General features: G+C 40.3%; 1 protein-coding gene across 1 annotated transcript in view; it reads right to left on the bottom strand.

Annotated features, from left to right (window-relative positions):
- The window catches only part of SUCLG1 (succinate-CoA ligase GDP/ADP-forming subunit alpha), a 31,198-nt gene that overhangs the window by 9,265 nt on the left and 5,731 nt on the right, over nt 1-16,202 (bottom strand). Inside the window, exons 2-5 of the mRNA XM_059405713.1 lie at nt 12,322-12,425; nt 6,729-6,845; nt 2,995-3,207; nt 2,775-2,832 (exon numbers count right to left, since the gene is read on the bottom strand). Coding sequence (XP_059261696.1) covers nt 2,775-2,832; nt 2,995-3,207; nt 6,729-6,845; nt 12,322-12,425 — 492 coding nt within the window. The remainder of the gene's footprint in view (nt 1-2,774; nt 2,833-2,994; nt 3,208-6,728; nt 6,846-12,321; nt 12,426-16,202) is intronic.

Below are 16,202 nucleotides of genomic sequence, written 5' to 3'. Positions count from 1 at the left end.
GCTCAAAGCTGAAAACCCTTCAATGGAGTACAACCTTCCTCTTAAGCAAAACCTAATTCCAATTGTTTTAAGGTCATTCAATCACTGGACCCTAATTCATGACAAATGACCATCACTACCACCATCCCCCATCTGCCTCATTCATCAGTTCTGCCTTATCGTCTGAGCTTTCTCTCCATCTACACACTGTCTCCTTACAACTTCTCATTTCATAACTGAGAAGGTTGGGTAGGTATTACCTACCTACCTATGCATTCAGTACATTTAGCTTTGTTTAAACAAAGTATAGTTGGTAATTTCCTAGTTGTACATCTTGTGTATGATTGTCTAGTCTCCTTTCCACTCTTCCTACTTGACTCTTATGGTACGATTATGGTCTAGGTGTCCACTCAACATCCTAGATTACTGGGAAAAACAACTATTTTATTTATTCTAGTCTGGTGATGGATCAATGTAATAACCAGTGAACACCAGGACGTTATCATTCTTCTAAGGGGCTTTCATGTGATTATATAAGTGATATGTAAATTACATAAATGCAAACTGCATACACTGAAAGTAAAGACAGTCATGTTTTTAGGGTAGATTACTCCTGTCATTCTTAAAGTATCTATAGTAAAAGAGGCTAGCACTTAAAAATACCTATTAATAAGGATACTTCTGCTTCTGAAAAGTAGAATTACTTTCCTCTCTTCTTCCTGAAAGTACAACTAAAAACCTTGGGCATTCTATGTAAAATAAATACAAGAAATCACTAAGAGATGAAAGGAGGCCAAGTGGCTAGGGACCTCGAGACTCGAGGAATGAAACACTGGTGAGTTCCCTGAGTTTTCTTTTGCTTCATGCATCCCAGATACAGAGCCAAAGAAGCCAGCATCCCACAAACAGAAGGGTACAGGAAAAAAGTTTACCCCAAAACCCTGCTCACTCTAGCAAAAGAACCAAGGACAACCTAGCAAAACAGAAAACTTTTTTTAAGATTTTATTTATTTATTGGAGACAGAGAAAGAGCACAGTAGGTAGAGAGGCAGGCAGAGAGGGAAAAGTAGATTCCCCACTGAGCAGGGAGTTTGATGTGGGGCTCGATCCCAAGACCCCAGGATCATGACCTGAGCTGAAGGCAGATGCTCAAGGTTAAGACGCTTAACCAACTGAGCCACCCAGGCACCCCAAAACAGAAAACTTTTGATATAATAACCACTCTGTACTAACTTAACACTACAGAAAATAACTGTGCCTCCACCCTCACTCACATAGGCAAAGGCCAAAGGGATTCCTAGACCTCCACACTTAGGAGGCTACACTGAGGCACCCCAACATGCCAGCCAAGTCGGTGAAAGAGAAGTAGGCAGTCAGGACTTTATTTTTCTAAAACTATTTTTTTTTAAAGATTTTATTTATGTATCTGACAGAGAGAGATCACAAGTAGGCAAAGAGGCATGCAGAGAGAAAAGGGGAAGCAGACTCCCCGCTGAGCAGAGAGCCCAATGCAGGACTCTATCCCAGGACCCTGAGATAATGACCTGAGCCGAAGGCAGAGGCTTAACCCTCTGAGCCACCCAGATGCCCCGGGACATTCATCTATGCCAGACGATAATGAGCTCCTCTTCATCCCCACGATGTTAATTTGATTATTTCCTTGAGGAACTAAACAAGAATTTTCACTAGACATTTTGAGAAAGTTTGTAATATCCGACAAGGCAAAGTCACTGAAAGACCAGATTATAGAAAGATGAACAATAAAAATATTCAAAGCATGTATATATACTTACAAAGGACTTATGCCCAGAATATTTATGGAAGCCCTCGCTACAATCAACAATAAAAAGACAATCCAATAAAAAATGTGCAAAAAACTTGAACTGATAATTCACAAAAGAAGCTATATAAATAGCCTATAAGCACACAAGACAGTGCTCTGCATATTTAGTTGCCAGGGAAAGTCAAATGAAAACCATGAGACAACATTTCACTCCTAGCAGAATGGCTAAAAATAAAGACTGCGAATACTAAATGTTTGCAAAGATGTGGACTGGAACGTTCATACACTGATGGTGGAAATGTAAAATGAATAGCCACTTCACAGAACTACTGGGCAATTTCATTTATTTATTTATTTGACAGAGATCACAAGTAGGCATAGAGGCAGGCAGAGAGAGAGGAGGAAGCAGGGGCTCAATGGGGCTAAATCCCAGGACCCTGGGATCATGACCTGAGCCAAAGGCAGAGGTTTTAACCCACTGAGCCACCCAGGTGCCCCTACTGGGCGATTTCTTAAAAAGCTACACATACGTCAAACCTATGACTTAGTGATTCCATTCTTAAGAATTTTACCCAAGAGAAATGAACATGTGTCCACTGAAAGACCTCTACACAATTGTCACCTTAGCCTTATTCATAATGATTCAAACCTTGGAACCACCCAAATGCTCATCAACAGGAGAATGAACAAACTGTGGCAGAATCACACAACATAGTATTACTTAGCAGTAAAGTGAAATAAACTACCAATACATACGAACACATGGAAGAAACATGCTGAGCAGGAAAAGAATCTTCAAAAACTCCAAAAAAATTCTTCATTGATTCTGCAGAATTATTATGGATTCTTAATCTCATCCAACGCAGGATAGAGAACTGATTCACTACAGACCTCCCTGGTAAATTCCACTACGGTTAATTAATATAAATTACATTTGCACTATCACAAATTCTCTTGGTGAATTTTGAGCTTAGAGCAAAGAATTTTTTTTTTTAATCTATAAGAAACATACCAATTCTTCCTTTCTTGTGAATATGGCCAGGCATGATGCCGATTTTGCATTCTCCAGGCTGAAGGAAAGGAAATCAGCGTTTCAGAAAAATGAAGGAAAAAAAAAAAACACAACAACCAGTAACTAACAGGTCATACACACAAACACACTTGGCCTGACTGAAAGCTAGTTAGCCTTCTGAAAGCCCAAGTCCAGATCTATTTTGGTTTGTGACACTTACATTGATGATTCCAGGGCAGTTAGGCCCAATCAGCCTCGTCTTTCCCTGGCGCAATAGTTTGTGCTTGACCCGTACCATGTCCTGCTGTGGGATACCTTCAGTAATGCACACGACCAAGGGTACTTCCGCTTCGACGGCTTCACTGATTGCAGCAGCAGCGAAAGGAGGAGGAACATATATGACAGAAGCTGTCGCTCCTGTCTTTTCTTTGGCCTGAAACATTAACCATGAAGCCCTTTATTATGGGTTAAGTTGTAAACACTATAAAATTGCATTCAATACCATGATTTTAATAACATCTTGGGATCAGGAAAGGGCACCACCAGGAGACACTGGATGTCTTCATTCTTCCCATTAGCAAGTTCACTGCACTGTCAGAAAAGAGCAGAACCAAGCAGAGCCTCAGGGCCTCCTCTCTGCCCCCACCCTGTGGACTGCCAGTCTGAATTGAAAGGTTCTGTGACACCCCGTTCCCTCAGGTGATGGCACATCAGGAAACCTGAAAGCAGGGCTGATGTGTGTTTGTGTCCTCTCATTCCTGTGGCCATGTTTATTTTTGTTGCCCTACAAGACATCATATCACCTGTTCAGTACCAACGACCCTATACCTCCCCAGGAGAAAAGGGATGAGAGTAAGCTGCCGAGCCTCAGAACTCAGCTCTCAAACAACTCTTCAAAACATATCATACTTGATAATATCATCAAGAGACGTCAAAAATGATGTGGTTTTTATGCTCACAACTTTTATTCTAAACACGTTAATTAAAAATGAACTAAAGTACAAATGCATAAATGGCCACAGAATGAGAATGTGGGCCAAATAAGCATTAGTGTCTACTCTACATCACCCCCCAACAAATGCAAAGCACTTAAGACCACCGGTTTGACCATGGTTCTCTCCGTGTATCAATATAATGTTTCCTTCTCCCCACCTCTATGTGTGGTCTCGTCTCCTCCAATTTAACGGAAGCTCCTTGAAGACAGATATTGTCAGTGATCTCTGACTCTCCAAGAGAGACAGTACCTGTTCTCTGAGAGACCCTGAAAGACGGCTCAAGATAGGTCTTATTAAGGCCTCACCACAACCCTGTATGCTTAGTAATCCCATCTACAAATCAAGATGCTGTGGCCAAAAGACAGTAAATAACTTACACAAGGTCACATAGCTAGGAAGTGAGTGGCAGAGCCAAGATTCAGATCTAAGTATCTCTGATTCCAAAATGTCTGTTCTTTTCAGTGACAGCAGGCTGCCTCCCTATAAATGTTAAAATATAACTTAATCAAGATAGAAATCAAAACCTTTAGGAAGGCTGTGTCATGGGATTTTACAATGGAAAAATACTAAGCTATGAAGCATACAGGTACAACTAGAAGGGGCAGAAGTAAAAGACAGTGACTTTCAGAATCATCCCTGAATGACTCCCCATCCCCAGAGACCAAGGAGCTTTCTCTACATCAGCTCTGTTAAAAAGGGGGATCTTGACACTGACAGAAGAACAGTCACATCATCAACAAACGATGCCAGAGGTTAAAAATAATATTTAAACTCTATTCAATGTGGTAACAGAGAAGAGGGTACAAAAAAATAAAATAAAATAAAACGTAGGTTGGAAGCAAAAGGAGTCAGATCATAGGCATGTAGGTATTTTTTTTGGAAAATAGATCCTGCAGTCTTCCACCTCTTAAGGCTACAAATACTGCCAGAAGCTAACTACGACAACGGGGTCTGTGCTAACAAGCGATACTGGATTCAGAAAAGCTTTCTGAATGTCTTAAAGAAAGCATTTCTGAATCATTCAGAAAGCTTTTTGTAAGTGCTAAACAGGTGAGAAATATAGTATCTGTCAGAGAACTTACAAAATATTGCCAATGTCATATCCATTTGAGTCATGATGAATAATAAATGAGCTGCTTAGCAACAAAAACTTTCTTTAAAAGAAAGCAAAAAAGGCTCATGAAAAAGTCAAATCTACCTAGAGGAATTATGAAAACAGCTCTATTTTGAGGTCATGAAGGCAGTCACAGGAAAACTTACGGGGTGTGGGGAAACACCCAAAAGTTAAAGCAAAAAGACTTTAAATGATTCTTTTACAGAACATAAGACTTTAATTTTTATTTTTTTAGTCTTTAAAATACAGTACACTTAGAACATACATCCACACTTATAGTACACTCTATTTTCAAGTTTAAAGTAAAATGAAAATTCCGCATTTGAATATTTGGGTTTTTTCCCACATTTTAGGATCAAGAATACAAATTAACTTCAATCCGAAGTTAGTATTCTAAAAAAAGGTATTGAGTCTATAAATTTGTATTTTTTAAAAAAGTGATACTTTAAAACATGCCTTAAAACTATGTTTAAGAAGAGGGGGCGGGATACCTCTTTTATCATCAATACATCAGTCCCAAGTACTAAGTTTATTTCCTAGATTCTTTTTTATTACATAGGCAAGACTTTGTACCACAGTTTCTTTTATAATACGATTATTTTTCTATATATTCATGCAAGTGTAGAAAGAGAGTGAAGGAATACACACGGAGCTTACACAAGCTCTCTAGAAAGGCAAAATCTGAGACATGGAAAGCACCATAAAATTTAACTTTACATATATTTATATCATCTAAGAATTTACAATAAGCACATTATTAATTTTGTAACACAATTAAATTTTGTTCAAAATACTTTAAAAAGTGGGGCACCTGGGTGGCTCAGTGGGTTAAAACCTCTGCCTTCAGCTCAGGTCATGATCCCAGGGTCCTGGGATCGAGTCCCACATCAGGCTCTCTGCTCAGCAGGGAGCCTGCTTCCTCCTCTCTCTCTGCCTACTTGGATCTTCAAAATAAAAAAACCAACTTTAAAAAGTACTAAGAGATCAGCAGTTTGGGGAAGAGACTAGAGCTCTGTGACTTGTCTGACTGACTTCACAGCTCAGTTTTTTTCAGGCAGAATCACCATCCTACTTACACTGAGCCATGCTATCTGCCACTTCGCAGCTATGAACGATGGGCAGGATCCATAACCTCTCTGAGTTTACAGTACCCTTGTCTTTAAAATGGGAAGAGGGATAGCACTTGCACCTGAGGGGGTCAACGGGAGGCCTCAATGAAGCAGTGTCTATGAAGCACCTGGCACAGGGCCTGGAACACAGTCTGTTCTCAGTCAGTGTTAGAGGCTGGATGCTGACATGTGCACTGCTAACATCCTGGAAAAAGAAAGAGTAAGGAAAGGAGAAGAAGCCAAATGGAAGCCAAGCTACAGAACTTCTTCTCTTCACAGCGGAACTATGCCCAACAAAAGGACACAGGCGAGGGGAAGGCATCCTGAGTCTGTGTGACTAAAGTAAACCCAGAGGTTTTTACTGGGATTCAAATTTCTTTACATTACTGGATTTTAAAATCACAAGTGACTCTCCCAGAAGGGACACAATTAAAATCTCTATTCAAAGTATGCTTGCTCTGGGGCACCTGGGTGGCTCAGTTATTAAGCGGCAGCCTTTAGCTTAGGTCATGATCCTGGAGACCTGGGATGAGTACAGAATCAGGCTGCCTGCTCAGCAGGAAGCCTGCTTCTCCCCCTTCCACTTCCCCTGCTTGTGTTCCCTCTCTCCCAGCCTCTCACTCTCTGTCACATAAATAAATAAAATCTTAAAAAGAAAAAAATTAACCACGACAACAAAGTATGCTTGCTCTTCTCCTGCTTTTCTTTGCTTAGCAAACTCAGTACCATTAATTACCTCCTTCACAGTATTAAAGACTGGTAAGCCCAGATGTGTCTGGCCTCCTTTCCCTGGAGTGGTTCCTCCGACCAACTGGGTGCCATAATCCAATGCCTGCTGGCTATGAAAGGTGCCCTATGGGGAAAAAACACAACATGAGAAAAGACAGGCTGGGAAGCCAGAAGGCAATCTTCAGCAACCTGGAAGAGAAAAACAAATAGGTTAACTATTTCACAGAATGTGATAGATGCATACATATAGCAGTCTCAACAACCTGATAAACCCAGCTTTGAACCTTGAAACAATACACTCCTCTGCAAAGCCAAAATAGGAGATTTTGGTTTTGCTTTTCTTTTTTAAAGGAGAATATTTTGGGGCACCTAGGTGGCTCAGTGGGTTAAGCCTCTGCCTTCAGCCCAGGTCATGATCTCAGGGTCCGAGGATAGAGCCCCGCATCGGGCTCTCTGCTCAGGAGGGGGCCTGCCTCCCCTCTGCTTGCCTCTCTGCCTCTTTGTGATCTCTCTCTCACTCTGTCAAATAAATAAATAAATCTTTAAAAAATAAAAAATAAAGGAGGATCTTTTTCATTCCATCTTCAAATATGGCTGATGGTCAGAAACACCCATGTGTTTACTTAAAAATCCCTCCTTTTCACTGTTCCTCTGTCAACTCCTGATGTACTCACATCCACAGCTTAAAATCCATTGGCAGTCATTATAAATCCACAACAACCTTGGTTCTCTCTCACTTCAACTTCCACATCTGGCAGAACCACAATCTTGGTTAAATCCAGTCCCCTACCTACTCTAAGTAAGACTGCGGATGTGCAGCCAAGTAGAAGCTGGAAAGAAAACAGAACAGGATAACTGGTCTCACTTTAAATCAATGATCACTAACTTTAGGTGAGCTTTTAATGCTGCCCGGCCGATAGCCTATAGTTTGCTGTCCATCACTCTCCCTCCTCAACCTCGGCTCTACAGACATTTGGTCACACAGATTCATTGTTATGGGAGCTTGTCCTGCGCTTTGTATGAGGTTTAGCAGCATCCCTGGCCCCAACTCAGTAGATTCCAGTACCATGCCTTTCTCTCCACCCCTACCAGCTGTTGTGATAACCCAAAATATCTCCACAAATTGAAAGATTATTTTTCACTAGGCTTCCCCTGGTTTTCCTCTTTTCTTTTTCTCTCCTCAGACTTCTCTTTTTCATATAAATTTGTACCCTTGGTGATCTCATCCCCTATCAGGGCAATAAACATCATTCATATGGCGACCCTTCTCATACACGCGCACGCGCACACACACACACACACACACACCCATACCCAGCCTGGACCTTTGCCTTGAGCTCTAAACTCACACTCTCGACTGCCTATGTCACATCTCCACTTGGAGAACTAGCAGGCATCTCAAACTTAATGTGCCCAAAACCAAATTCCCAATCATTCCTCCCCACACTCCACCCCATCTTGGTTAATGACAATTCCACTCTTAACAGATGTTCAGAACAAAAACACTGAAGCTATCTTTGATTCTCTATCTCACATCAGGCACACTATTGCACTACCTTCAAAATATAACTGACAATGTCTCAATCCCTTCTACTGCTACCATGCTGGTCTAAGTCATCATCAACTCTTGACAGAATACTGCCCCTGGCTCCCTTTCATCTTTCTCAACACAGAAGCCAGAGTAATGCTGTTAAGACATAAGCAAGAACGGATCATTCCTCTGATCATAACTGTCCAGGGGCTTTCCACTTCTTTCACAGTAAAAGCCAAACTCCTTATACTGACTCCTAAGTCAATATTCAGCCTACATCCTCACATCAAAACTCCTTAACTGCCTGGCCTCATTTACTGTTCTCCCGCTGCTCATTTCACTCCATTCACCCTGGTCTTATGACTTCCACACACAACAGGCACAGTCCTGCCTCCGGGCCTTGCTATCTCCTTTGCCTTGAATGCACTTCCCTTCAGATCTGCTGCTTTACTCCCACATTTCCCTTAGATCTTGACTAAGGTCAGGGTTCCCCTGACCACCTAACATAAAATTCCCCCTTCCCCATCCTGATCACACCTCTGCACACAGTCACACATCTCTACCTCTGGTTTATTTTTTCCACAGCATTTATACTTTCTAATATACCACATAATTTTGTGGTATGCTCTGTTGGTTGATTTTGTTGGTATGTTTCTTTCCCTCCCACCACTAAAATGTAAATTACACGAAGGAAGTGATTCTGTCTACTTTTTACACTGAGAGGTGGTACCTAACCCAACACATGACATACAGTAGACATTCAATAAGCAATTGTTGAAACTGAATGGCTACGTGGTCATTCTATAGGGACCTCAAAATGCAAACCCAACAACTCAAGTTCTATTGAAGGCCTAATAGTCGGGGCTAAGAGGGACTTCAGAAATTTCCTGATTCAACTTCTCCGTTTTTCAAAACAGGAAACTTAGCCTCAAGCATGTTAACTAACTTGTCTAAAGTTAATGATGGAGTTTTGAAAAGAACCCAAGCCAATGCTCTCTCTGTAAGTGGTGCTATTCAAAGTGTAATCTGTAGAACCCTGCAGATCTGCAGTGAGATAAACACAAAAAGAAAAAGAATAAAAAATTACAAAAAAGAATACAAAAAAACAAAAATAAAAAAATAAGAGAAAAATTAAATTAATTAAAACAAAATAAAAGAGAATGTTTGCAAACTTTTATAGCAATATAATATTGCTGCAACTTTTACTGTATTTTGCAAAAAATATTGATCTGCATTATACTGGAAATTAAAAGCAAACAGACAACTGAACTGGTCTTTCATTCCAGACAGTTTGAGAAGCACTGCCCTAGATCACTACTTTGTTAGATAAATTCAAATGGACCAATTTTTTAGTCCTAATATAACGGTAAACAAGGTAAACAAAGACATTTCCTGTTAGTAAGTTTATTTTCCTTAGTTTTCCTATCATCACCAGTTACGAACACAGATACTTTCAGCAGCTCAAACCATCTTAAAGCCAATACAAGAAATTCCACCCACTGGAAGCCTGCATTATTGAAATCTACTCCAAAATACAAATATTCCTCATTCATATGGGGAACAATGTATACACCAAATAAAAGAACTAACAAGATACAATGTAGATTTCTTGTGAAAATAAACCCTAAATTTCAGACCTTACTGTTATCTCTATACTAATACAATCTTAACTCACAAATCTGAGACAAGTGAAACTCCCAATTAATTAAATTTAAAAACAGTGAATGAGAAACAATGTACTTGCAGGTAACTGAAAGACAATGAAACCAACCTTGGATTTCAGTATTTAGGCAAACCACCACTTAAATCAGGAAGCAGGAACAGTTCCAAATATTGCTTACACCATGGGCAATGGCTCTTTTTTTTTTTTTTTTTTCAAAGATTTATTTATTTATTTGACGGAGCAAGAGAGATCACAAGTAGGCAGAGAGGCAGGCAGAGAGAGGTGGGGGAAGCAGGCTCCCCACTGAGCAGAGAGCCTGACGCGGGGCTCGATCCCAGACCCTGAGATCATGACCTGAGCTGAAGGCAGAGGTTTAACCCACTGAGCCACCCAGGCGCCTCTGGGCAATGGCTCTTTTAAAAAAAGATCAGAGGTTAAGATGTCACAGGATCATATAAAATTTAGCAAACAAACAAAACAACATATATAATAAACTTATGTGAGGAATTTGGATTAATCAAAACACTTGATTATACGCTAACACAATTAATATATAATCAAAAAGGGACTATGATTTTAATTGGCAAAGGATACAATGTACTTCAAATCTTAAATGAGCATCAATTTTCTTTAGAATATACAGATGTGGAAGTGATACTGATAAAATATATGGCTATCAAAATAATGAAACCAATTTTACCTATGAACAAAATTTCAAAGTTTTGGGTGTTCCTTTTTTTTTTTTTTTTAAGATAGTAGAGGAACAGAAGAAGATCCAGTTATTTCAGAAAAATAACACAGTATTATGTCCAATTACTTCAGAAAGAAGTAAAAAAGTGAAAGGACATTTTATATGAAACAACCTTCCAACCAAATTCATTTAAAAAAAAAAAAAAAAAAACCCTTGTAGAATTTTAAAGCAATTTAAAAACAAAAGTTACAGAAGTTTGGATATTTAGGTATTATCCTATAGATCAAAGTTTGGAAAACTATGGCCTAAAGGTCTAGCCTGCCACTGGTTTTAGAAACCATTTTACTGGTACGCAATCACCATTCACTGACATACTGTCTATGGCTGCTTTTGCTGCTACAGTGCTTTTGGGTCGTTGATACAGCATGGCCTACCAAGCCTAACATTTTCATCTGGTCCTTTTCCAGAATAAACTTGCAGACTCCTGCTCTGCAAGGAGCAGAGAATGGATATACCCAAATACCACAGAATGGACATGAAAATTATTATTATTCTTTTTTAAAGAGTATATTTATTTATTTGACAAAGACCACAAGTAGGCAGAGAGGCAGGCAGAGAGAGAGGGAAGCAGACTCCCTGCTGAGCAGAGAGCCCAATGCGGGGCCGGTCCCAGGACCCTGAGACCATGACCTGAACCGAAGGCAGAGGCTTAACCCACTGAGCCACCCAGATGCCCTGAAAATTCTTTTAATTACAGAAAAATCATTAACTTTTAAATCACACAAAAAAAATCATGAACTGTTTTTATTTTGCCATGTCTTCTTTTAATAATGAAAGGGATACTCTGGGTTAAGGCTCATGGCTATCTTCTAATTGATTTGGTGGTAGTCCTTTGTTTTAAAAAAAAATCCACATCTACTTTGGTGGAACTACAAATCTGTACAAATGTTTTAAAGGGTAACCTAGTGATAGCTATTAAAGTTCTAAATACACAGAACCTTGAGATTCAATTTTTCTTTTATTAATCTATTTTATAGATTATATATAAATGTAGCATATACATTATGGAGTAACATGACAGGAAGGAGGGAAAGGACACTCTTATGTTGCATTTTATTGTGGAATCACATTGCAAATATATTTAGAACTTAGCAAATTCTGTGATGTAAGTAGGGATAGGGAGAGACAATGAATATAAGTGAATGAGAACAAGTTAAAATACTTCAGGCAATTCTGCTTGCTAGTCCCCTCAAAGACCATTTGGCCAGAGAAAGTATAAGATGAGACAAGTCAGCGTGCTGCTTCTTCTGTGTGTCTCGGTTCCCATGCGCCTGACTGGGCTGGAGCATTTCCCCACATCATCCTGTGTTTAACAGGACACAAGCCATTCATTTTACCTAGTTTTTAATTAAACAAATGGTAATGTACTACAAAGCTGGAGGAAAACCAGTGGTGTGAAACTTGCTGAAAGAGAGTATCTGAGTTTCCAACATAATGTGCTTGTAGGAAGGGATTTTCAAGATAAGTTTAAACACAATTTACATCTTACAGGCTGACTATCACACCAAACCCCCGCCTAAGATACAACTCCATCGCTGTACTGTATACTCTTATGCAACAATCATATAACTTTTGTGATTATTAAAAAAAACAGAAAATAGTTTAATGTTTCTGTATCTGTAATATGCATCTTTATAAAACATCTTGACACATACCTGCTTACCAGTGAAACCCTGGCAAATAACTTTCGTATTTTTATCAATATAGAGATGTTTCCGGGAAGCTACATAGGAACAATGCCGAATTCCATTCTGTTGCACTGAAAAGTAAAGAAAATATGACACATTATAATTTTCTTCAAACTTTCGGACCATGAACTCAACTCAGTGACAAAAAAAAAAAATCCTCTCATACAGAGGCTACCTTGTGGTCATGGCAACTTCAGATTAGACACGAAGACTACAGAAAGAGAGAAACAAAAAAAAACACCTTTCTATTTTCCAGAACACCCTCTTTACCAAGAACTATTATGCAGCTTGTTCTAAATGTATAAAGAAAAGCTTAAGTTTATAACTGTCATTCCTCAGAAGGAAAACTGGGGCTCAAAGACTAATGACTCAAATTTAATCCAGGGATGGCAAACTAGGTATCACTTGTACTAACTATGTTTGCTAAACAGCCACACCCTTTGCCCATTTTACGCAATCTTTTTTTTTTTTAAGTTTATTTATCTTCTTAGTAATCTCTACACCCAATGTGGGACTCAAACTCGCAACCCCAAGATCAAGAGCTACATGCTCTTCTAAGCCCAGCAGGCACCCTTTACCCAACCTGTTTAAGCTCCGCATATAATACGTAAGCTAAGAGGTACACTTTGTTGGGAGAACTTGTAGGAACTATTCTGCAACTCATTCCCCAAAACTATATTAAACGTTAACATTAAATATTAAGATTAAACCTTAAATCAAAGATAAAGCTTGTCTGATATATAATCCAAAATTACTTAATTTGATATCTTCTGATGTAAGACACCAGACCTTACATAAAGATGAGATAAGGAAAATAAAATAAATAGATGAAGGGAAAAACATGTAATAAACATCTAACTTATCTTCAGCAACTTACCTCAACAAAAACTGAGAAATCTATGTATTCATAACAGCTCACAGTATTTCAACAGTCAGTTAAAAGTAGGGCATAGATGAATTAAAATTGTGGGCTACTTTCTGACTACTTTTAAACCTTCATTTCAGGTCCAACTTGCTGTCTGTGTGGCCCATCCCTGACCCTTTCAAAGTGTCAGGCCTTCTTCCTACCACTGAGGTAGCCCATAAAAGCTAGCTCCAGAAAAGAACGTCTCATCACGTATTTGTCCAGGGTCCATTCGAGCTTTCTATCTTGAATCACTGCTTCATGCCCTCCTCAATCCTCAGAACTTAGGTTCCATAATTGATTGCATCTGGCCCTCCAGGCATCTCTTGAGTTGTCTTCAACTCCCATGTTAATGTCTGCTTCTAACTCTGAATTTTGGAATGTCCTATACCTCTAGGAAAGAGACAGGCCAGGATTTTGCTCTTACCAAGGGGAAAAGGAATTTTCTGTGTGCATACGGATCTGCTGGGTAATAGACAGCTGCCTTCTCAGACTAGATTATGCTGAACAGGGAGCCATGAGAGGGCACTGAGGGTCAAGTCCTGCCACAGTAGGCACAGCTAAGCACCTGAACCCTGGCACAGCAGACACTACAAAGGGATTTTACGGTGTCAGGGCCCACCCCAGTCAGTGCTGCTACTTAAGGCTCATTCTTGCCTGTGGCTCCCACTTCTCCCAGCTAGAGACCCACAATCACTATACTTGTGGAAGTATTTCTGCCGCTATTCCTGGCAGAATCTGTTCCACCAGTCCTTCCTATTCCTGGAATCTTCAACACATGGTCCATCTATCAGAAGTTTTCAGACAGGATAGCAGATTTGATTATAAGATCCAATCTTAAGATATCTGGAGCCCACACTTATTAAAAGGAAACCGTTGCTTTTTGAAGGTTGGGCCTCCACAAGTATTCTTATACTCAGTCTTAAGTAAGGATCAATCAGTTCACCTCTCCTTCCACAGAGGCAGGGGTGGCCTGGTCACCCTGAGAAAAAGCAGGTCTGCCTACATCCATAAAGCATGACTCAATAGCAGAACTAAGATCACTCTCTTTTCCTACTCCTACTCCAGACCTACTGGATCAACCCTGTGAAGCTCAGGGCTTCTAAACCCAAGATCTCTAGTGCCCATAAAAACTGCATCAGGAAGTGTGATGACTAGCAATTCACCTTCCAGTTTCCTAGCCCTTTGGTACTGCTCAGACTATGCAGTGACCCTGACAGTCTAAACCTTTGGGAAGCCGACTAGGGAGACTTGCCGTGTGCATGTGTATGCACATGTGCATGTGATCTCCTATCTACAGCTGCAGTGAGCTGGAATTAATACTCTCTCATCACTTTGGGCCAAACCCAAAATCTATATTCAAACATAAGAAATTTCTGATCATATTTGGGCCTGACAAGAAATGTATATGCTGTCAGACCAGGTATCACTGGTACTGAAATGAGAGGTTGCTAGAATAGTCAAGCACATATTCCAGTTTCCTGAGTTGTCATCAATTTTTTATTCAATCAGCCATCGGGGAACACCTATGCCAAGCCACAAAGTCAAGTATCAAGGATAAAGTGTTGAATAAGAGAGTCTCAGTCCCCAAGGAATTCACAATCCACCTGAACTGATATAAAACAGGCCATAAGCACACAGTATGAAAAGTACTGTGGCAGGAATAAGTCTTGGACATTTGGGGCATATACACTCTGGGACACCTGGGTGGCTCAGTCAGTGCAGTATCTGCCTTCAGCTCAGGTCATGATCTCAGGGTCCTGGGATCAAGCCCCTCATAGCGCTCCCTGCCCAGTAGAGTGTTTGCTTCTCCATCCCCCTCTTTCTTTGTCCCTCCCTCACTCCTGTGCATTCTCTCTCTCTCCTAATAAATAAATAAATAAAATCTTTATGAAAAAAATGTCCTCTGAAACCCAAAGGAAAACCTGAGACACCCCCAGCAAGCCATGATGGTACTCTATTATCACCACAAATGGTCTTTTAATCCCAGAAACTCGCCTCACACCCAACGAACGTGTCTTAGCCCTGGATCTTACACCAAGCGCACTCTCCCAGCTACCGCGACTGTGAGGAAGGAAGACCTAACCCACACAGACTGGCTGTAGTACACTGTAATTCTCCTCACCTTAATTTCTGCCTCCTCTACAGCTCTGAGATAGAAATAATGCAAAATATGCTTACATTCCAAGTCGAAGCCACCAAATTCTAAGTTACTTGCATCATTCTCCTCATTCTTCCCTACTTTATAATATCCAAAATCCAGAATCACAGATTGCAGGCTCCCCATGAAAGCAACCTGTCCTCAACCCCACCCGGGCACCTCTTCACCTTCCCTCCCACAATCTACCCCCCCATTCTCTTTCTTTCTTTCTTTCTTTCTTTTTAAGATTTTATTTATTTGACAAACAGAGATCACAAGTAGGCAGAGTCAGGCAGAGAGAGGGGTGGAGCAGGGAGGCAGGCTCCCTGCTGGGCAGAAAGCCTGAGGTGGGGCTCGAGCCCAGAACCCTGCTAGAGCCCAGAACCCTGCTAGCGAAGGCAGAGGCTTTAACCCACTGAGCCACCTAGGCGCCCAGCCCAGCTCTCTTTCAAGTGGGCTGGTAGAGCACAAGCCCCTAGCTGCTATAAATATTAAATCTGTCAGACCAGCTCTTTGAATTTTCTTTCCCCACTTGATTTCCTCCCCACCCAAACCAAATGCCCTAAGTAATGAAAAATAGCCTCTTCCACTTCTGCTGAAGAATGCAAACTGATTTACAGTGCAAATCTTCAATCGTCTGTCTACCGCTAAAAGATGCTCAAACTACCAAATATCTAGAATAAATTATTCCATAAAGTTAAAATCCAGAACATAGGGCATACAATAATGGTCAAACCATTTTGCAAATATCTCTCACATTTCAATGACAGAGTCAATGTACTCAACATCTCCCTGAGAATTTCA

Source organism: Mustela nigripes, chromosome 7 (genome assembly GCF_022355385.1).
Source record: "Mustela nigripes isolate SB6536 chromosome 7, MUSNIG.SB6536, whole genome shotgun sequence".
NCBI lineage: Eukaryota > Metazoa > Chordata > Mammalia > Carnivora > Mustelidae > Mustela > Mustela nigripes.
The sequence above is the reverse complement of the archived record's forward strand: the minus strand, read 5'-3'. Positions and strand labels throughout refer to the sequence as shown.